Below are 23,100 nucleotides of genomic sequence, written 5' to 3'. Positions count from 1 at the left end.
TTACTGCTCCCAAAGCTCCCCAAATTCCAAGGCACGAAGAAAGGGACAAAGTGAGAGCCCTGCGTCCCTCCTAGGAGGCCCCTCCCCACACTTGCAAGCCTCTGGGAGACCTTCCCAGGTCATCCTGTCCCCTCCTACTCTTGGTTCCTCTACCGTCACCCTGGGAGTCCCTACAGCCCTGTGTCCCCAGAGTTCCCCAGAACTTCTCCAAATCAGATCATTCGGCATGGGGGTAACTGATGACAGAAAGGCAGGGGACCCTACCTCGTCCCTCCCGACCTGGAGAAGGCAACACATTCAGTTTTCTGTCACCTCTGTGGTTCTAGTCTTACTGCCTTCATTTATAATTGCTGCTGCCCAAGAGTCCCCTTCTGCCAGGTCATCCTGTCATATCCTTGGGCAAAAATTGCCATATTATCTGTACTTGCATCCACCGACCTACAATCCCATGCCCACACTGCCCATGGACTTGAGCAGCCTGGTTTCTCACAAGGCTCCCCCTTTTCTCCATACACCAGTGTCTCCTTCCTTAACAACCCTGGGCGTGGGGCCCACCTAGACCTTCAGAAGGCCCTGGGAGACAGGACGAGAGGGTTAGGTACTGAGACAGTGGGTCTCATGGCCCGTTTCCCCTCTGCCCACCTGCAGGTGGCCGAGGCTTTGGAACAGCACCCCTCTGCTACAGTTCTGCCTCTCTTGCCACAGAGGAAGCATCGGTTCTGCCTTCTGAGCAAATGAAATTGCAATGCCCCTGTTCACCAGGAATTTTGCGCCGGAGAACGTGTCACAGTCACTTTCCAGGCAAGTCTGGCCACACGGTCAAGACTCGGGCGGCCTCATCAGACATGTCCTGATGGTTCGCTCTTCACCGTCCAGGCTGGAGTGGCCTTTTGCGACACCCCTTGCCTCCCAGAGAGACAGCTGCTCTGTAAGAGCGGAAACCCTGTGCTGTGTCTCTCCCCAAACCACCGGCATTGCCAGCTTCCTCTCCTCCCCTCCCCTGCACCCCCCACCTCAGCTTTCTGTGAGGTCGGTTTTGTCTCTTCTCTTTTAGTAACACAGAGCAACGTTTCTCCCACTATCTCAAGACCCAAGGGGGAGGTGGTGCCGGGCTGACAGGGGGTCCCTGGGCATAGGAGCCACCCATTCATTCCCCGCTCTGTGTCCTTCCAGAGCCCTGTTCCGTCTGTCACATGAATGAGCCAGGAAGCACTTGCTGTACCCAGATGTGCCAAAGCCTGCCACTTCTCCCGCAGATCGCTATTTTTGGTTCCATTTCTACCACACGCCCCCCTACCTAATGCCCATTTCGCTATATGGCCCCCCACCTCTAGTCTCCACCACAAATGGACCCAAATAATAAAGCCTCAGGAGTAACTCCTCATGCGTTCCTCCCAGCTGAGGACTCTAGGGTGACTCCTGACCTTCTGGGGTCCAAACTCTCCATTTCGGCTCAGGGTCCCCTCCCCGCTCAATTCTTCAGCTTTTATGTCTCGCTTCAGAGGGTGGTCTTCACGCGACTATGATCCGATCTTCATGAACGCGGTTTTGTTTTGGGCTCGTGAACACGGTTTTGTTCTGCGCTGACAGGCAGCAGAGAGCCTGATGTGGGGCTCGAACTCATGAACCGTAAGATCATGACCTGAACCGAAGTCAGACACTCAAACGACTGAGCCACCCAGGCGCCCCCATGAACACAATTTGTACATAAAGACAACCCCAGTTTACGTACAGGGGTGGCTCTGAGGAGACAGCGTTCTTATCTGAGTCCATCAACTAATTCTGTAACTTTAAACATTCCCAATTTACCTGCTTGGCTCACTCCAGTGTGTAAATACGAGGTGTGCTTGAATGATAATGGCAATAAGCATTTCCAATTTTTGCTTAGTCCTTTTCAGCTTCCAAGAGCTTTCAAATCCACTGTCTTATTGATGCTGAGAACACCCGAGGAGGGAGGCGGGCGCACTTTATTAACAAGTGGGCTTGGAGAGGTCAAGCCACACAGCAGCCCCAGCACCGGCCCTTCTCCGTCAGGTACGCATTCCGTGTCCTAGTTAGATGCAGTCAGATAGTTATAACTGATCTCTTAGCCAAAGCCGACTTGTTTGCTAAGCCTCTGCTCTGCCCTCAACACATTCATTATCTTTTTAAAAAATTTTTCCCTTGTGATGAGAACTTAAAACAAAATATTTTTTAATTGTATTAATTTATTTTGAGAGAGAGAACACGAGCAGGGGAGGGGAAGAGAGAGAGGAAGACAGAGAATCCCAAGTAGGCTCCACACTGTCAGCACAGAGCCTGACATGGGGCTTGAACTCACGAACCGTGAGATTGTGACCTGAGTTGAAACCAAGAGTTGGATGCTCAACCGACTGAGCCACCCACATTCAATATCTTAGAGGCAGATTTCTCTTGTCTTGTAAAAGGTCCAACCAGGCCTACTAGCAGATGTTATGATCTCTTGGTCTGATCAGAACCAAAAGGAAACATTTCAGAAAATCCAGAGTGGAAACCTGACCCTAGGCCAAATAACCTCTAAATAAATGAGTCTACCTTCCACTATTTTTAGGAGGCAGTTTCTGGTCTTAGATGCTCCCACACTTCCCACCAAACCCTTAACACACAGTTGTGTTTTCTCAGAGAGACACATTCAGGTTGGAAGGGAAACAGAGATTGGGTGGCAGGTCCGGGAAGCCCGAGTTTGTTGCAAAACTCTGGAGAGAACTAGGACAGAACTCTACCAGGCAGTGTGGCCACAGGACCTTGCTCTTGTCTAAGATATTAGCAGGATGGGTGATGCACTGAGAGGGGATGTTCCTGAGCCCTGAGCTCCAGCCAGTCCTAGAACAGTCTACAGCCAGATTCACACTGGCCACCCTCGGCAAAACCCCAAAGTGGATGCTCATCCCGCCTCACCAGTCCTGCAGGGGGTGAGCTGGGATGTGAGAACGGCAAACAGCACACGACTGCTTCTTTGGTCAGTGGTTCCCAAACTCGGCTGTGCACAAGTATCACCTGAGACTATCACCCCAACAGACTCCTCCGCTCCACCCCAGACGGGATTCATTTGGTCTGGAAGGGGACCACTGTCAACTTCTTTCTTTTTTCTTTTCTTTTCTTTTCTTTTCTTTTCTTTTCTTTTCTTTTCTTTTCTTTTCTTCCTTCCTTTCTCTTTTTCTTTCTTTCTTTCTTTCTTTCTTTCTTTCTTTCTTTCTTTCCTTCCTTCCTTCCTTTCTCTTTCTTTCTTTTCTTCCTTCCTTCCTTCCTTCCTTCCTTCCTCCCTCCCTCCCTCCCTCCCTCCCTTCCTTCCTTTCTCTTTCTTTTCTTCCTTCTTTCTTTCTTTCTTTCTTTCTTTCTTTCTTTCTTTCCTTCCTTCCTTCCTTCCTTCCTTCTTTCTTTCCTTCTTTCCTTCCTTCCTTCCTTCCTTCCTTCCTTCCTTCCCTTCCTTCCTTCCTTTCCTTCCTTCCTTCCTTCTTTCTTCCTTCCTTCCTTCCTTCCTTCCTTCCTTCCTTTCTCTTTCTTTCTTTCTTTCTTTCCTTCCTTCCTTCCTTCCTTCCTTTCTTTTTTTTCTTCCTTCCTTCCTTCCTTCCTTCCTTTCCTTCCTTCCTTCCCTTCCTTCCTTCCTTTCCTTCCTTCTTTCTTCCTTCCTTCCTTCCTTCCTTCCTCCCTTCCTTCCTTTCTCCCTCCCTCCCTCCCTCTCTTTCTTTTCCTTCCTTCCTCCCTCCCTCCCTCCCTCTCTTTCTTTCTTTCTCTTCCTTCCTTCCTTCTTTCCTTTCTTTCTTTGAGAGAGAGAGAGAGAGAGAGAGAGCACGAGCTGGAGAGAGGGGCAGAGGGAGAGAGAGAATCTCATGCAGGCTCCGTGCTCGGCACAGAGCCCCACATGGGGCTCAATCCCAGGACCCTGGGATCATGACCTGAGTTGAAATCAAGGGTTGGACGCTCAAGTGACTGAGCCACCCAGGCGCCCGTTGTACTCTTAATGTTTATTTTTATTTTTGAGAGAGAGAGAGAGAGAGAGAGAGAGACAGAATGTGAGTGAGGCAGGGGCAGAGAGAGAGGGAGACACAGAATCTGAAGCAGGCTCCAGGCTCTGAGCTGTCAGCACAGAGCCTGATGCGGGGCTTGAACTCACAAACTGTGAGATCATGATCTGGGCCGAAGTTGGACGCTCGACCGACTGAGCCACCCAGGCGCCCCTCGTACTCTTTACTTCTGGTCATGCTACAGAAGAACATTCTATGTCAGAGTCTAAGGAGGAAAAAACAACAACAACAACTCCACCAAAGGAAAGGCAGAAATGAAGCAGGGGAAGAATGAGGACAAAGAGAAAGGGAACGGCCAGGACAGAGGAAAAACGGGACATGGAGGTTTCCTTACCTCAGACAGGCAGACTTTGGTTTAAGTCAATACACATTTCTGGGGGGGGGGGGGGGAATATGAATTGACACTAAGGACACATTAGGAGATGATTCATTTCACAAAAGAATTTGGCATCACATTCCTTTAAATAGCAGCCTCTGCTAGTACATTTAAAATAGGATTCCATTTACAGAAGTGTGATTTACACAAAACCACATCTGTTACATAAGGCTCAGGAAAAGAGCTCTCCTCCCTTGTAGTCTGGCCAGCAATAGACCTGGCCCCGCACAGATCGTCATCTACTTTCTTCTAACAGATGCCCAGCCCAGCTCTCCAGCACCTCTCCCTCTGTTTCACCTGATTGTGGTTAGCAGATCCTTAGCGACCATCTGAAGCTCTTCTGGCCTTGCCTAAATGCAAGGAGCAACTGCTTCAAATCCTTTACACACTCACTCATTCGTTCGGCACGTACTTCCTGAAGGCCTACAATGTGCCGGGCACGGCGGTCGTGCACCCAAGACGACCCATCTCTGCCCCGTGGATCTTATATTCGGGTGGAAGACAGCGTGACAGTGAACAAATAAATACGATCTATATGGTGTCTGAGAGGTGGCAGGTGCTATAGGGCCGAGAACGGGGCTGGGGCATACTAGGCTGGTGTTATGACCTCACCCAGGGTCACCAGGGAAGGCTGTATTAGGTGACAGAGGGTGATGAGGAAGGAAGCCTGAGGGACACCTGGGAGAAGGGTTGCAATCAGAGCCCACCTGGCAGGTGGGAGGTTTAGTATGGCTGCAGCCTGGAGGCTGGAGGTGGGAGAGGCCGAATCACAAGGGGTCACATGGGCCCTGGCAAGGAACGGTCTTTGTCTCAGCGAGAAAGGAGCCCCTGGGAGGTTTGGAGCAAAGGGTGATGTCATCAGACTCCTGTTCTCGAGGACCCCGCTCTCGGGCCGCTGTGCTGACAAGCAGGGAATCAGGGAGAGCAGATGCATCGCAGATGAATCAGTTCAGCCCAGAGAGGATGAGGGCCCAGACCAGGCTGGTCGTGGTGCAAATGCTGAGATGGATTTGGATATATATACATATATGTGTGTGTGTGTGTGTATGTATATATATATATATATATATATATATACATATATATATATACACATATATATATACACACACACACACACACACACACACACACATATATGAATTTAAATTCAAGTTAGTTAACATACAGTGTAGTCTTGACTTCAGGAATTTTGGATATATTTTGAAGGTAGAGCCGACGGGGTTTGCTGATGACTTGGACGTGGGGTGTGAGGAAGGAAGGAGTCAAGAGTGGCATCTGACAACGTGCCAGAACGCTGTGCGGGGCTGAGTCGCCATCCACACGATAGAGAACCAAAGGAAGAGTGGGTTTTGGGGCAGACAGGACCGTGGTTTGGGGGCATGTTACAATGAGATGCCCATCAGATACCAAATGGAACTCTATCTGATCCGGGGCAGCAGGGTGGGGCGCAAACCTGGAAATCAGAAGGGGTTTGAGCTAGATCAATTGATTTGGTGGCCATCCACATATAGACAGGATTTACGGCTGGGTAAGATCACCAAGGAGTGAGTGCAGATGAGACATCTGGGGACAGCCTGAGGACACCCAATATTCAAGAAAGAGGTAGGAAGGAGCAAGGGGTGGAAACAGAAAAGAAACAGCCCATGAGGAAGAAGGAAAACCGGAAGCATGGCACCCTGAAAGGCACATGAAGAGATGTCTTTTCTTTTTTTTTTTGATATTTATTTATTTTTGAGAGAGAGACAGACAGACAGACAGACAGAGTGAGAGACAGAGCATGAGTAGGGGATGAGCAGAGAGAGAAGGAGACACAGAATCCGAAGCAGGCACAGGCTCTGAGCTGTCAGCCCAGAGCCAGATGCGGGGCTCAAACTCACGAAGCGTGAGATCACGACCTGAGCCAGAGTCTGACGCTCAACTGACTGAGCCACCCAGGTGCCCCTGAGATGTATTTTCAACGGGGGGGTGAGCAGCTGTGAAAGCTGCCAACAGACCAAGCAAAGGAGAGCTGAAAACTGACCACCGGGAGGGACATCGTGGTGATCTTTAAAAGGGCTTTCGGGGAGAGTGGAAGGGGGCAGAGCCTGCAGGGGGACTCAGAGAGAGGAAGAAGGGGCTCCTTCCAGCCAGGGGGCTGAGACAGATGGAGGCGGGGTCCAGGTGTCCTGGTTTTATTTATTTTTTAATATTTATTTATTTATTTATTTATTTATTTATTTATTTATTTATTTTTGAGAGAGAACACAAGCAGGGGAGAGGCAGAGAGAGAGAGGGAGAGGGAGACACAGAATCTGAAGCAGGCTCCAGGCTCTGAGCTGTCAACGCAGAGCCCCACGTCAGGCTCGAACCCAGGAACCTGAGACTGAGAGCCGAGCCAAAGTCCGTCCGATGCTTAACCGACTGAGCCACCCAGGAGCCCCATAGGTTTCCTTGTTTTAAATGGGAGAAATCACAACACGTTTGTATAGGTGTGAGGGGAAGGACTGGAGCGTCACGGGAAGGGGGCAGGGGAAGGCGCTGGAGGCGCTCGTGCACAGGAGGCGCTGGCCACTCTGTCAGGCACGGGCCCAGGTCACAGCGTATGGAAACAGGTGTCGGCAGATGGCTGGCGGGGGCTCGTGCCGGCTTTCTGGGGATTGCATCTAGCCCTCACTGTTGCAACAGGAAGCAAGGTCAGGGGCTGAGAGGGAGGGCGGGGGAGGAGAAGGCAGAAGTGTTGTCTAGGAAAGTGGGGGGCTGCCAGGACTCGGGGCACCGATGGCCCATTCCACAGAAGCTTGAAGAAAGAAACGAAGCCAGTCCTCTCTGCCTCCTCTTCCCCGGGGCCAATTCTCCCCCATCCCCGCCTCGTTTCTCACACTAACTCACACCCTCCTTCCCCCTGCCTTCCAGCTTTGGAACTGCTTGCACCTCCACGGAATCAATGCTGACACACTCGGTCACTTCTGTGCTCTTCTTCTTCGATGAGGCCTTTCAGGAAGGAGACATGAAATTGGGGCTTCCTTTGGCAGATGTGTGTGCTGGTGGGGAGCGGGGCGGGGCGGGGGGTGGGACGCAGGAAGCATAAGGCAAAATGTCCAGATCCCCTCTCAATTCTTCTCTCAGTTTCCTTCCACTCCCCCACCCCAAGCCCCACCCACCACAACCTTTGGATCTCGAATTCCCTTATCTGAAACTCCCTTATCTGAAACTCGGACTGAATGGTCTCTACCTTATTGTGGTTCCAGCTCTGATTCCCTAATGCCATTAACCTCTCCTGGCCTGTAATAGATCCCAGGCTCATTTGCACACATGATGTCATTTAACCCTATGGTCGCAGCCGGGCTGTCAACTCCGCTGATGAGATGGGGAAACGGAGTCTTGGAACAGTGGAGCGACTTGCCCAGCTAGTTGTGGGATGCCTGGCTGGCCAGCAGCACAGCCAGGATTTCAGCCAAGACCTTGCTCCAGCTGTGACCTCTCGGATCCCGGCTCTATCCTTCCAGGCCTGGGAAGGACAAGTCAGACTCACTTCCACTGAGAGAACACACAGGTCTGTCAAGCTCTAGCCTCCAGAACTGAAGTCCTTATTATTTTTTTTTTTTTGTAAGTTTATTTCTTTATTTTGAGAAAGAGAGAGTGCAAGGGGCAGGGGCAGAGAGAGAGAGAGAGAGAGAGAGAGACAGAGAGAATCCCAAGCAGGCTCCACACTGTCAGCAGCGCAGAGCCCGATGCAGGGTTCGATCCCACAAACCATGAGATGACGACCTGAGCCAAAATCAAGAGTCAGACGCTGAACCGACTGAGCCACCCAGGCGGCCTACTGAAGTCCTTATTAACACACAATCAAAGTACAGGCATCACTGATCTCTGGGCAGAGCCGAAGAGGAGGGAGTGGAGGGGCAGTGCAGGATCTGGTCACCCCGGGGAGGCCAAGGAACGTCCTGGCTAGCGGGCAGGAGCCCCGATGGATACTTCTGGCCCAGAACCCAGGGAGTCAAAACAAGCTGGGGAAGAGCTGCCGAGCAGTTTGCTAAAGTGGAGGGAGTGGGGGGGTGGGGGGCGGTGGTTGCTAATTCCGGGGGTGGATTTCATCACCATCAGTGGTGCTCTGATATGACTTCCTCCGAAAGCAGAAGACCCAAGAACTCTCACTTCTGTTTCCCGAGGAGTGAAGAGGAGCCCTTCCTCAGGGAAGGAGTGGGTAAGAGCCTCGAGGTTCAGGAGGGGGGGTCACCCAAAGGGCCCTCAGCTCCTGGTAGGTACAAATGGCCAGACCCCTCTTTCTAAAGCACGGCTCCAACCATGCCCAGGTGTCCAGGGGCTCACCACTGCAGGCGGGGAAAAGGCTTTCGGGATCTGGCCCCCATGAGTTTAGTCAGCGATGACTTTATACACTCACGAAATTCACCCACCAAACATATATCAAGCACCTATGCGTCAAGTGCTGTACTAAGTTAACTCATGCATGAGTCAGATGTAAGTGCTCTGTGTGCACAGCCGGTTAGAGAGGAGATACTGGTGAGTGCAGAGTGGGGGGGGGGGGGGCATCTGACCAAGGCTGCAGGGCCGGTGTGGGCGTCCTCCCTTGGAGGAAGAGCCAGCCGCCTACCCGGCCTGGAGGAGGGGCCTGCAGGGACGTTGGTGTGGAGAAGCAGGCATCAAGGCACAGAAGTGGGGGCCAGTGCCCAGTGTGGGGATGTGTTGCTGGAGCACTGAAGAGCAAATGAAGGGGCGTCTGGGTGGTTCAGTTGGTTGAGCATCCAACTCTTGATTTCAGCTCAGGTCCTGATCCCAGGGCTGTGGGCCTGGGTCCTGCATGGGGCTCTGCACTGAGCGTGGAACCTGCTTAGGATTCTCTCTCTCTGCCCCTCTCCCTGCTCATATTCTCTCTCTCAAATAAAATTAAAAAATTAAAATTAAAATAAAGAAAAAAAGCAAACAAAGAGGAAGCCGGGTCCAGGGACTCCCTATTCGCAGAATTATATACAACAGTCCAAGCGAGCATCCCCTGGGCCCACCACTCAGCTAGAAACACATTAATAAAAAGAATTCTTAAACGCCAAAACCTTTATCAATCCAGTGGCAATCATATTGTAATATGGAAATGGAAGAAATCAACACGTTGTATACCTTAAAGTTACACAATGTTATATATCCAATACATTTCTCGATAATAAAAATCTAAAACCTTAAACCCCAAGTATTTCAAGTGTTAAAGCAGTGAAAAAGCGTCACTCTTCGATGTGTGTACAAGGATGTCACCTTCATGGTGGGAAATGGACAGAGGACATAGTTAAATGTCTGGTAATAGTGTACTGATTACAGGGAAGTAATACATCATCTCTACTTCTCTGGAAACATAGAAATAACGGCACACAGAGCATGCCCTCGCCACACCCCAGGTAGACAGCACTGTGATCATCCCCACCAGACTAGGGGGCAAACCCCGGCTCGGGAAGCCTCAGGAACCTGCCCAGGTGAGTAACTGCTGGAGACAGAATTTGAGCCCTAAGGACCCATGCCCTTGACCATTCTGATATACTGTTTCTAGACCCGAGACATAGCGGAAGCTAAATAAGCTTAGACAAACCTATGCTGTTGGATGGTCCCGTTTGGTTTAAATACGTCTGTACCTGTTGTATATACGTTTCTATTTGGTTGAATCAAGTGAAAGTTGGCCACTTTTTAAGATGTTTATTTAATTTCTTTTTGAGAGAGACAGAGACAGAATGTGAGTGGGTTAGGAACAGAGAGAGAGGGAGACACAGAATCCGAAGCAGGCTCCAGCTCCGAGCTGTCAGCACAGAGCCTGACGCAGGGCTCGAACTCATGGACCGCGAGATCACGACCTGAGCCGAAGTCAGCCGCTCAACCGACTGAGCCACCCAGGTGCGCCTTGGCTATTTTTGACTTAGACAAGCAGCACTTTTATATGGCGCAACCTAGCCTGTATGTACGTGCGCACGCACGCACACACACACACACACACACACACACACACACAGAAAAAGTCTAAGGATCTATACCAAATCGCTAGCAGAAGTTTTGGATGGTGGAACTGTACTCGATCTTTATTTCTTTACACCTTTACCTATTTTCTGAAAAAAAAAAAAATAGTGCAAGTTAAACACTTCAGTAGATTACGTGTCTCCTCGCTGCGGCTGCTGAAGACCATAGACAGCTCTGTGACATTAAAATGCACCCAAAGCACAGAAGCCCCAGCCTCACTGAACCACAGCATCAGAGGCCAATGCGCTCACGGTCGCGTCCCCTCAGGAGGTGAGAAGCCAACGCTAGACAAAAACTGCCGTAGAAAGGGCCCAGGATTCAAAGGGAGGAGTCCAGCCGTAGGTACCAAGGCGATGCGTCAATCCTACCCTCGTTCTAGCTGATGTCACTTGGGTACAGCCAAGGGGGCCTCCAAAACTGACGATGTCACCAAACCCACCCACAGCACCATGGCCAGAGACCTGCCCACTTGACATTCAGCTCTGTTCATGGAGGTTTGTTAGAAATTAGAGGTAGTGTCTTTCTCTGACACTTAACGAAATTTGGAAGGAATCGATGACCCTCCAGGGCTCTCCGTCCAGTACGGCCTCCGTCCTGGAGGCCAAGCTGAACGGACCGCAGGGAGGGCGGCTGGGGTGCGGTGCAAGTGCCCTAAGGTCAGATTCAGGCAACTCAGAGCAATAGTCCAATGGCCATCCTTGGCCGCAAAGTTTCAGCTGGACGGTGAGCCACAGCAGACAGTGACTAGGGCTCCCAGGGTCCACCAAGAGCCAAGGAAAACCCCTGCTGGGCATGACTGGCCCACCTCTGTAATGCACCTGACCTTTAACGTTCTAACCCTGGGGCAACTACATCACCGTCTGCATTCTCTATCCCCTTTTCCTGGGCCATTCACCACCTTCCAACATCCTACACAATTTCCTTTGTTTACATTTACCGCTACTGTCTACACCCCATCCCTGATGCACACACAGGAGGTCAGCTGCACAGGCAAGGATCTCTGGTTCGGTCAAGCGTCCCAAGTGCTTAGAACAGCACCCGGCATGTGGGGGGTACTCCCTAAATATTTTTCTGAATAGATGAATGAATGAATGAATGAATGCCTACCTGAGATGTTACCCTCCCCCACCCACCTGTACCACCTGGCAGAATTAATTATCCTTGCCCTTGAGTTTCTATGCGCTTTCCTTAAATCTGTGACATCACACTTATTGTACTCTATTATAATAATTGTCTCCACCTCCTTGAAGAGAGGGGCCTTCAAACTATCCCATTCTCTTTTATATCCTCAGTGCCTGGCACAGGGCCTCGGTGTGTGCCGACTCGGGCAACAATCTTGACATCTGCATAGGACAAAAAGGACGATGGCCAGGACCCCGGTTGACACTGTCCAGCACCGAGACCGCTGACATGGAACTTGACGCGGGACGCAGTCACTCGGTAAGACTGCTTTCCAAAGAATCTAGCCTGAGACAAATCCAGCAGGAGAAAAAAACGACTTTAGGTCCCAGAAAACGAGGCCGAACTGAGTGCTCCAAAGAGAAGTCAGAACAGTTAACGAAACGCTTATTTGAAAACAAAACAAAACAAAAAAACGACTACATTTGCGGCTCCCGTGCTTATCCTGGTCCCAGCGAGGGCCACCTCCAGGCCTGGGACCAGAGGGAGGTGCAGGCCTGCTGGCCAGAAGCGCGCGTCCCGACATGACCGCCAAGCGGGACAGCCTCTCGCTGGTTTCGGCCGCGGGATGCTGGTTGTTTCGACGTGGGCCTCACACCTGGCACCGCTCATCCCTCTGGCCCTGCTCCTAGCAAACCTACTCAGCATGCTGCCACTGGCCTTCAGCACGTCACCACCCATTCATTTACCACCTACGGCACGCCATGTGTTTCCATCAATGAAACGGCTGCTCCCCTTCTTCCTAACACAGCTGATGAAACACCTCCTCTTCCAGGAAGCACTGACGTATAAGAGGATTTGGATCCCGCATCCTGGGAACTTGGCTGGGCCCCTGAGACAGGGACCGCCGCCCACTGTTCTAGTATAACCGCAGATAGTTCCCGAACACGCCTCGTGTTCTCTGGACCTTGTGCTTTTACGCACATGGCTCTCTTTGCCTGAAATGCCCTCCTTTGGCTTTCCCCCGGGGGACTCCTTATCCCTCCTTCTCCACCTTTCTCGGGGAGACCCCTCCTCTAGCGCCAGGTCATTTATCCCCCCACTTTCCCATGCTAGTGCGTTCCTCAAACGCACTCTGTGAGTTTGACCAAAGGTACTGTAATTACAACATGGCTGATGGCCCTACTAGCAGAGGGGTCATTCTGAAAGAAGGAATGTTCCACCCTTCATCTAAAGTCTTAAGATTTTACTGGCTGCCTAACTGAATAAACAAAAAAAAAATTAATAATTACAGCACGGCTCACTGTGCCCTCCCATGTGCCAAGAACTTTAAACGGGCCATGTCAATACCTCTTAGGTAGGCAGACAGACACCAATCCGTCCAAGAGACAAGGAGGTGATGCACAGACAGGTCAACTAACTGGTCCCCGGTCCTAGAGAGGCAAATGCGGTGTCAGGATTTTAGCCTCTGGCCTAGGTGACTCCAAAGGCCCACGGTCAGCGTCTTGTGCGGTCTCAGGGCACAGAAGATGCTCCCTGATCCTCCACATGCAGGGGGCTTGGACCCCAGCTGCCTCCCAGCTGCTTCCTACCCCTCTAACCCCATCCTACTGGCCCAGAGAAATCCCCTCCAGATCAAAGAGTCATTAGGACTTCAGGGAATCTAAAGGTGACACGGGATTTTTTTTTTTTTTTTTCTTAACAGAACTATACTTAATGTCTTTGGGGCCCCGGGGCAGCGTGCGTTTTGTCTGGCTGTTGGAACCCTTTGGCTCAGGGGCAGCTGCCAGACCACGTGCCTGTCTGGCTTTGGACTGGGACCTCTCCAGCAAGAAAGGAGACAAAGGTAGAGCGGAAACAGCCCCGGGACGTGTTCTTTGAGAAAATCACCCAGCTGTGGGGGAGGTGGGGGGAGATGGCAGGGATGGGCTGGGCGACAGAGCACAGTGGGCCGAACTGTCGTCCTGAAACCTACGTTTGCAGGGCACCTGGGTGGCCCCGTGGGTTAAGTGTCCGACTTCGGCTCAGGTCATGATCTCACTGTTTGCGGGTTCGAGCCCCGTGTCAGGCTCTGTGCTGACAACTCGGAGCCTGGAGCCTGCTTCGGATTCTGTGTCTCCCTCTCTCTGCCCTCCCCCACTTGTGTGCTCGTTCTCTCTCTCTCTCTCTCAAAAATAAGTAAACATTAAAAAAAAACCCTACAGGGACAACTGGCTGGCTCAGTCAGCTAAGCGTCTGACTTCAGCTCAGGTCACGATCTCACTGCTCGTAGGTTCAAGCCCTGTGTCAGGCCCTGTGCTGACAGCTCAGAGCCTGGAGACTGCCACAGATTCTGTGTCTCCCTCTCTCTCTGCCCCTCCCCAACTTGCATGCATGTGCGCACACTCTCTCTTTCTCTTTCAAGAATAAATAAACATTGGGGCGCCTGGGTGGCGCAGTCGGTTAAGCGTCCGACTTCAGCCAGGTCACGATCTCGCGGTCCGTGAGTTCGAGCCCCGCGTCGGGCTCTGGGCTGATGGCTCAGAGCCTGGAGCCTGTTTCCGATTCTGTGTCTCCCTCTCTCTCTGCCCCTCCCCCGTTCATGCTCTGTCTCTCTCTGTCCCAAAAATAAATAAACGTTGAAAAAAAAATTAAAAAAAAAAAAAGAATAAATAAACATTAAAAAAAGACAAAACAAAACTCTCCATTTGCTTCTGAGCTTAGCCCCTGCCTGCCAGGGAGATCGGGAGATACCTCCGAGGACAATGAATTCTGCTTCTCAAGGCTGTTTTAAGGCAGTAAATAATCCAAGTGAGAGTGTTCTTTTTGTCACTGACAAGCGTCTACGTGTCATTCCACTCAATGCATTTCAAGGGAGTCTCTGTCTGTCTACAACCCGGCCGTCCTCAGCTCTGGCTCAAACATCTTAACGTCTACACCCAGGGGTCCACACATAAAGTGAGTATCCAATATGCACGTGGGTTGAACTGAACCTCATCCTGGCCCATAACAATCTTAGTGATCAGTGACAATAAGACATGACAATCGGGGTGCCTGGGTGGCTCAGTCGGTTAAGCGTCCGACTTCAGCTCAGGTCATGATCTCACGGTCCGTGAGTTCGAGCCTCGCGTCAGGCTCTGTGCTGACAGCTCAGAGCCTGGAGCCTGCTTCACATTCTGTGTCTCCCTCTCTCTCTGCCCCTCCCCCGTTCATGCTCTGTCTCTCTCTGTCTCAAAAATAAATAAACATTAAAAAAGAAATAAAAAAAAAAGACATGACAATCAGATGATATGTCAAAACCTTTTTTTTTTTCTAAGCATTTTTGAAGGAGGCAAATAACAGATTTCCTTCCTCGCTGGCACTTGGCTGAGGCCACTGTCCTCCACCATCCCCGACCTTCTTACAGGGACTGTTTGGAGAAGACTGCTAGGATGCTCTGCTGAAATTTTAGGAACCATGGTGAGGGATGCACAAAGCTAGGCTATGTGGACTCGCTTCCCTAGAACTGCTCCCCAGTGTTACGGTGAGACCAGCCACACTAGACCTCAGCCATCCACCCACAGGTCTCTGAGGCTCCCAAAACCTGAATGCCAAGCTGTGCCAGAGTCTCCAAGGTTGGCAAGGACTCGGGAGGCCAGGCTCCTCCAGGGTCCCCGAGCAGCTCCAGTGGACAGACAGGCTCTCCCCCGCTTCATGGAGTTGATTCCGCCGAAGAATGGCTCTGTTGTGGGAAGTGCTGGCCAGCCAAGATCTAGCCCCTCTTCAAACAAATCCCACCGTCCAGAGCCATGTGGAGTGCATAAACTACCTCTTTGTCTCAACAGCCCACAGTGAGTCAAAGATAACCACCAGCGCTTCTGGGGTTTTCTCTTCCATGGGCTGAACCACTCATCTTACGAGGCTGACATCCTCCTCGCTCTCTGGACATTCTCTAGGTCAGAGGCTTCAAAACCTTTTCTGACTCTGACCATAGTAAAAAAAACACGTACATTTTACAAAGCCAGTCGTTACTTGTGCACACATATGCATACCACCAAAGCCAGTTTCGAGAGCGAACGCTTACCCCCTTCCACGTAACATGCCTGGATGCTTTCTAATCTACTTCACTCTTTCCAAATGCTGGTTGCAGCCCACTACGCTGATTTTGTAACCCAGAGCTGAAAACGCTGCTCTAGGCTCACCAAGCCGGTCATCCGTGCCCAGCCTTAACTGATTACTTAGCTCAGACCCTAGGCAGGAGAACACGTCATGTAGCCATTAGCCTCTCCGGGCTGTGAAGACAGTTCTCAGCATCATTCTACACAGGGATCTCCCCGACTCGGCGTTTCCTCTTCCCACGCCCCTCCTCAACTCAGCAAATACACCCGCACAACAGCAGCGACAACACGTCCGGCACAAGCTCTTTTCCCGCCGCACCATCGTTATCACTGAACACATGAAACACCTTTTCTCTACCCCTCCCATTTTCCTGCTGTGTAAGCTGGGGGATCTCAGGGGGGCAGCAGAGATGCAGGAAGAAACCTGAATTTTGAAAACAGCAGTAGGTAGGTAACTGACAGGCGTGTAGTCTGCATATAGATGGGCACTAACGTCCCCTGCCCCTCTATGGGACCCAGAAGCCAAAGGCCACCACTCCAGCTTGTCCTTCTAGATTGGCTTGTGTCCATTCTAGAATCTGGTCACTGAATCTTCTCCCTTGCCCTTTATTTACTCTGTCACCATAGTGTACGTTTTGGTGATCAGGAGAACCGGGTACGAGACCTGGTTCCGCCACTTGTATGGGATCCAGACTTCATTTCCCGAACTCCGGTTTTCTTATCTGTAGAATGTGGCTAATTCCACCCTGCCTTCCTCACAGAGTTGTGCTAAGCATGAACAGGTGTAAAAACGCTTCGTAAACTGTAAAGTACTAAGCATATCTAAGTCATCACATAAACCATGCATTCTTTTGTAAGGATTGACGACATTGGCTCTGATCCCCAAACTTCAGCACTGCGTTCTCTGCGTTGAGTAAAGGCACAGACTCCATCATCAATCCCCCAACAGCCCTTCACCCGAGTGCCAGGTTAAACAGGCCCTCCCTTGGGCAGAAATCTGAGGTCATCAAAAATTCATCGCTTACAACAGCTGGTAGGTCCACTGTCACAGTCATTTGTACCTTCATTCAGAAAGAGAATAGATCTGGAAGAGTTGCTCCCGAGAGCAGTCAACTGAAATACAGCCTTCAGGCAACTCTTCATGCCAATCAAGAGAATAAAGTCGGGGGGGGGGGGCGCACCTGGCCAGCTCAGCTGGGGGGAGCATGTGACTCTTGATCTTGGGGTCCTGAGTTTGAGCCCCACGTTGGGTGTAGAGAATACTTAAATAAATCAACAAAAAAAAAAAAAAAAGAAAGAAAGGAGGGAGTGGAGATCAGAGTCATCTTAGGTGAGACTCTGGAAACCATCATTATCATAATAGCCACCATGGAAGGGGGACTAACTAACTATACCAGGTCCTGTGCCTTGAAAGAATTATTTCCAACCTTTGCTAGGATGCTCAAGGCAGATATCATTCTTCTCATTTTACGGATGGGACTAAGAGATTACAAAAACTTGCTCAATAGCATGTAGGGAATCGGGTGGACTACAATCTGCTTATTCTCATTCGGTGGGAAGCAAGAGAAACCTTGTAGGCTGATGTCAGGCTCTGCCAAGGACGTGGCTTAACTGCTGGGTTTGAGGTCGATCCTGGAGCCAATGGCCCCCCAGAGTGAGGACTTCAAACCAGATAGAGGACTTTAAATGGTCAGAACAGGAAAGCGACTTTGGCCTTTGGCAGGAATGGGAAGCAGGTGCCAATTCCCTGGGGTGGGTCAGGTTCTTCTTGCGGCACAGTCCTGGGTCTGTGCTCTTTACAAAGAGCGGGGGACCATTGTTTCTGGACTGGGCTTTTGACTGCTCAATGATTAATGAGAACCTAATATCACTTTTGTTCGGACCCCAAGCTAGAAGAAGAGAGAGGTAATACATGTGCCTCTCCTGTGCCCCCCATTCTCTACCCGGTGCCTACAGGCCAAGGTCGGAACACCTTGGCTGGCATTCAAGGCCATTGTGATCTGGCTCCAACCAACAATCTCAACATTTCCTGATCTAAATGTGCCCGAACCAAAACGTCCCCAGTCTCACCCGATGGTCTTGGCCATTCCTCTTCCTGTGACTCTCCCAACAGGCAATGCCCCTCACTGCTCTCAGCACAGCCAACTCCACCCAGCCTTGACAGCCAGCCTAGGGCCTTGTTTTCCATCTGAACTCTGGCCCCACCCCCACCCCCGATTCCTCTGCAGACCCCTTAGAGCTGTGGCCTTCTGGTTGGGAGCCTTGATAGGTAGGTGTTTCGTTGGCCCTGCATCTCTCTAGAGACCTCCATCCAGATGCCCTGGAGGAGCAGGGAGGGAGGCCACAGGTGACATTTCTGTGTACCTCACACAGCACCCGCTATAGGAATCACAGGTTTTAAATAAACGCTGTTGAGTCCATGAGCAGACAGATGAAGAGAGGTGGTAGTGTTAGAAGGGACCCAAATCTCTAAAGACGCAGGTCTTTGAATTCTGTAAGCCGGTCCTCACAGTCCAGGCTTTGGAAGGAAGCTTAGCTCAGGGCCAGAAGGAAGCTTGGGAGTGAAGTGATGTGGTTTGGTGGACGTTGGCCTAGAGCCTCAGGTCCACGTGCAGGACAGGTGACTCTGGTCTTGCTGAGAGATCTCTAGAAAAGAGCGTGGCTGCTACTCAATTTTCCACCTCCCCACACTCACAGCTGCATACAGGATGTTTTTGGAAGGGTCATTCTGATAGTTGCCCAAAGAAAGTAAGCTTTCATAGTACACGCATGGGGAATGGTGGTTCAGCCTTTTGGCCCCGCCCAACCACGGATGGGTATGTGTCCTCGTATGAACCTGGGAGCCAGCGAGACCCCGCATCCAGCCCCCAGGTCCGGGGCACTGCTCAGTATGAGACTGGTTTCCAGCGGTGGAAGAGACAACTATCACCTATCCTCTGCTTCCCATCCCAAGACGGAATGCCAAAGGCTGGCAGGGCCAGGAGCTCACCTGCTTTCTCCATAGAGATGGTAACTTCAAAATGCACTCTCTGGGGGAAACTAGCCTAATTCTGTACAAGATGAACTGAAATTCCAGTACCTTCTCTTCCCTAAGGAATAGGCAGACCCAGACCTCTTTCTCCCCAGACACAAAGACACACCCCATCCCAGCACAGACCATCACTGGGTACCTCTCCAGCCTGACACACAGGCTCTCAAATGTTATCAGACTGGGGGAGCCGGGGGGTGGGGGGCACTCTGGTCTAAAGCCAGGGTCAGAGTGGTAGCGGTCTCAAGGACACCCTTAAATCTCCATTCAGAGTGGGAGCCATCTGGGACCTCTGGGAAAACCTGCCCCAAGTGCCCCAAATCACATCCTGTTACCCCCTGAGGGCTGTTCCCCAATCAGTCAATGAACCACAATGTACTCAGATCCTACTGTGTTCCTGGGGGGGGGGGGCGGCACAGGGCTGCCTGGGGGAGGAATCAGCTGCTCCAGGGCCAGATGCTTAAGAGGCAAAGGTGTTTGCTGGTCCTCAGGCCAAAGCCGCTGGGGTCTACAAGCGGTAAATCAAAACATCTCCCATCTATGCCAAGGATTCCATTCCTACCCCTCACTTTCTAAGATGGTTTAAGCCCTAGCTCCTCCTCACTGCCCTTCCAGGCCAGCCACCTGTGCCCCCACCCAGCCCCCTGGCACAGTCCAAAAATCTTCCCATAAATCTCAAATAGGTGTGCAAGCAGGGGGCTCTAGAGAGGATAGGACAAGCCCCCCCTCCTGCAGCCTGGCCCTCCCAGTACCAGGCTGGTTTCCCAGTTCGGGAGGAGAACTCAACAGCCTTCTGCTTGGGATCTAGTGAGCTCTCCCGGGCAGCCCTGGTGGCAGCACGGCGGGAAACCGGGAGCCCCCATCCCTGTTGGCCAGCCGCCCCCACAATCCTGGCCGGGATCCCTCCTCCAGCACTCCTGGAGTTGGGGCCGACAGGCAAGATCAACAATCCAGAAACTTTCAATGGATCAAGCCGACTGGAAGGGAGAGAGGAAGGGAGGGGGATTCGGGGACGGGGACCGGGGGAGGCTCCAGGGCAGAGCTCCTGCTCTTCACTTACCATCTTGCTCACATCCATGACCGAGGCTGCAGGGCACCCCCCACCCCTTGAGATCCCGCTTCCCCCAAATGCTGCTCCCGGCTAATTCCGCCCGGATGGTGCCATGCTGCGGGGAGGGCGGCCGGCAGGGCCCCCGCGGACCGGGGAAGGCGGCGGCGGCGGCGGCAGGACCGAGGCTGGACCGGAGAAAGGAAGGGAAGGGGGAGGGGAGGCGGGGAGGGGGAGGGGGCCGAGCGCGGAGCCGCAGCGCGCACCGGGGGCGGGGGAGGCGCGGCTCGGCGGGCAGACTGCACGGCCGAGCCCCCTGGGGGCCGGGGAGTCCCTCGATCAGCTGGTGGCGCCGCGGTGGGGGGCGCGGGGGCGCGCGAGGATCGGGGTGGGGGGGGGGGGACGGCTGTGCGGGCAAAGGACGGATCCCCGGGGCCGGAGCCTGCGGCCCGGGCGCGCGGCGAGGGTGTGATTTGAATAACAAAAGGTCGCTTCTCCCGGAGCCCTGGCTGCGGGGATCGCCGAGCGGGGAGCGAGACAGCCAGGCCCGCCAGGAAGTGTGTTTGAGTGTGAGCGTGTTTGGGTGTGTGTATGTGCGCGCGCGCGCGCGGGTGCGCGTTTTGGTGGTGGGATCGGTGGGACTCAGGAAGTGAGCGGGGGAGGCGGCTGAAAAGGAGCGAGATGGGGGCGCAGCGAGCCGACATTCCAGTGGGGGCAGGGGGTCCGCTCGGCCCCTCCCCACTTGGCTTCCCCGCACAAAGGCGGAATTCAGAGCCAGTTTGCCTCCTGCGGCTCATCCGGAGGGGACGCCCAGATGAGTCTGGGGTCTGCAAACAGACGGGCGAATGGAAGGAAGTGGAACAGGTATCCCCGGAAGGTTCTGCGGCCCGGCTCAAGGGAGCCCGAGCCAGCCCTTCCGGGGGTGAGGGAAACTGGCTTCTCAATGCCGTCTGCCCTGAGCGCAGAGCTTTCTCTCAAGCCAGAATCGCGGAACCTTCCACTCCTTAATGCCTAGCCTGCCCTTCGCGAAACGGGAGGCAGACACTCCTCTCTGCAGGAGACACAGCTGGTGGCAGCAAAGGGCCCCTGGCAAATGCTCTTTTGGGCCACAGTCTCCAGGAAAAGCCTATGGTTTCAACACAAGCTGCTTCAAATCCTCCGATGAGCGGAGAGGTTTGGGGCACAAACCGAGTCAGCAGGGACCGGAGTCCACTTACACCAACCCTGCTTTACCCAGGTGAGGAAACTGAGACTCGCAGCAGGGGAGTGCTTTTCCTCCAGGTCACGCATCTGGCAAGGAATGGGGGCAGGAGAACCCCCAATTAGGACAGTGCAGCCCAAGCCAAAAAGAGCTTCCCAGGCTACCCTGAGCCCCAGCTTCTAAACCGTTTCCAACGAACAGGTGGCAGGACCCATGCACAACCCTGACCCTCTGGCCCCATACCAAGGGGCCAGGAAGGCAGCACTAGTAAGTGCCCCATCCTGGCCCCAGGGCCTGCTGGCCTGACTAGGAGGGCCCCCTCCCCTTTAAATCTGAGTTCTCAATCTATGAAATAGGGACTGTTTCTTAGCCTGCCTCCTTAGGGGGATGTGAGAACAGCATGATATAAAAGATGTAAAAATAGAAGGAGAGGAACGGATGGGGCTTTCACTGTGGTGAGTATTTTCATTTCCTGGCTTTGGAGCTCAGTTAAGGGGCCCTCAGCTTCAGGTAACGGTTCTCTGGGCCAGGGTCTCTCTGTCGAACCCTGAGTTTGGGCTGCAGGTGAGTTTGGGGTTAATTTGCGGCCTGATGAAATGTGCCAACATCTTCTTTCTTTAAAAAAAAAAAAAAAAAAAGCTTTCATATGTTTAAAAAAAATACTATGAACTCAACAGATCAAAGTCTCCTAATAGTTCCTGGCATCCTAGCTAGCAAAGCCCATTTTCTCATGAAACTGGGGATAGTGACGCCCACTTTGCACACAGGCAGTAAGGGTCAAATGAAAGAACTTTCCCAAACTTTGCCTGTAGTGGGCTGAATGGTGGCCCCCAAAGAGAAAAGGTCCTAATCCCTGGAACCTATAAATACTACCATCTGTGGCAAAGATGATCACATATGATTAAGTCTAGGATTCTGAGATGGGGCGATAGTCCTGGAATTATCTGGGTAGATCCTAGAGCAATCACATGTGTCCCTTCTAACAGGGAGATCTGACGCAGAGAAAAGGCAAGGTAGCATAGCAGAGGTCAGGATGATGCGGCCACAAGCTAAGAAATGCTGGTGGCCTCCAGAAGCTTGAACAGGCAAGGCACAGGTCTCCTCCTAGAGTCTCTAGGAGTATGGCCCCTGTCAACACCTTGATTTTGGCCAAAAAACACTGGTATTAGACTTCTGGCCTCCAGGACTGGGAGAAAATAAGTTTCTGTTGTTTTAGCCACCAAGTTTATGATCCTTTGTTCCAGCAAACACGGGAAACCAATAGGCTGCCCGAGGGTCAGTGGGGACTGATACCATGGCTGCCTCCGGGCTGCCCTCCCTATAGACTTCCTCGCTGGGGAGCTGCTCACGTGACAGCAGAGGAGGCTGGCCAGGAGGAGGCCTGGCGGTGGGGGTGGGGGGTGGGAGGGGTGGCAAATAAGCAAGTCCCCGCATGCAAGCATGTATATGCATAAATGCACACGCACGCACACACGCTCACACACACGCAAACAGCGTCTTTAAAGAGGCTGAGCTTCTCTGCTGTCACTAACCCATCACCCTGCCAGGCCCACTCAGCACATGAACACCTTTGGGTGCCTGCCCTTCTTCCTACCACTGCTCTTGGGCAGATGGGTTCACACTTGGAGAAGAGGGGGAGAAGCAGGGGCCTACCTGGGGACTCCCCCCCCCCATTCTGCAGTGGTTGTGCCATGAGGAAGCCCACGAGGCTATGGGCCACCGGCTCAGGCTGGGGGAGCCTCTTTTTTAGTAAATTGGACAGGAAGAGAAACAGGGGGTTCGGATGTAAGAATGCCGAGGCCCTCGGCTGCTACTCTGTCCTTTCTCCACCAGCTCCAGGCCACTGCATCTAGTGGCCTACTGGGCATTTCCACCTATGGGGGGAGGGGGAGGGGCCCAGACTCCCAGGCATCTCACACTCAGGGAGTCTAAAGATATAGTCTTGTTTCCCCCCATCTTTTCACAGCCTGCTTCTTCTGTGTTTTCTGTCTCATCTCACGGTTCCACCTCTGCTTAGTTGCTGGAGCTAGAAACTTCGAAGTCAGCCTCATTCGTCCGCTCACAACAGCCTACTCCCACCCCATGTAATCAAGATTCCACATCCATGCAGTTCTTTCTTGCAAATAGCTTCCAGTCGATGTCTTCTCTTCCAATACGGACTGCTCCTCCGCTGGCTGAGACCTTGAACAACAGCCTCCTAACTGGCCTCCCTGCC

General features: G+C 52.4%; 1 protein-coding gene across 2 annotated transcripts in view; it reads right to left on the bottom strand.

The window, feature by feature from the left end:
- HIP1 (huntingtin interacting protein 1) overlaps window positions 1–23,100 on the bottom strand; it is a 148,609-nt gene that overhangs the window by 60,253 nt on the left and 65,256 nt on the right. Inside the window, exon 1 of one of the 2 annotated variants that reach the window (XM_047089321.1) lies at window positions 19,697–19,818. The exons of the other annotated variant lie outside the window; for it this stretch is intronic. Coding sequence (XP_046945277.1) covers window positions 19,697–19,714 — 18 coding nt within the window. The 5' untranslated portion in view covers window positions 19,715–19,818. Of the gene's footprint in view, window positions 1–19,696; window positions 19,819–23,100 lie in introns of those variants that run through there. 2 annotated transcript variants of the gene reach the window in all.

This window comes from Lynx rufus, unplaced genomic scaffold (genome assembly GCF_022079265.1).
Source record: "Lynx rufus isolate CCGP_SWC_20201006 ecotype Redwood Valley unplaced genomic scaffold, mLynRuf1.p SCAF_27, whole genome shotgun sequence".
Lineage (NCBI taxonomy): Eukaryota > Metazoa > Chordata > Mammalia > Carnivora > Felidae > Lynx > Lynx rufus.
This window is presented reverse-complemented; position numbering and strand designations above follow the sequence as displayed.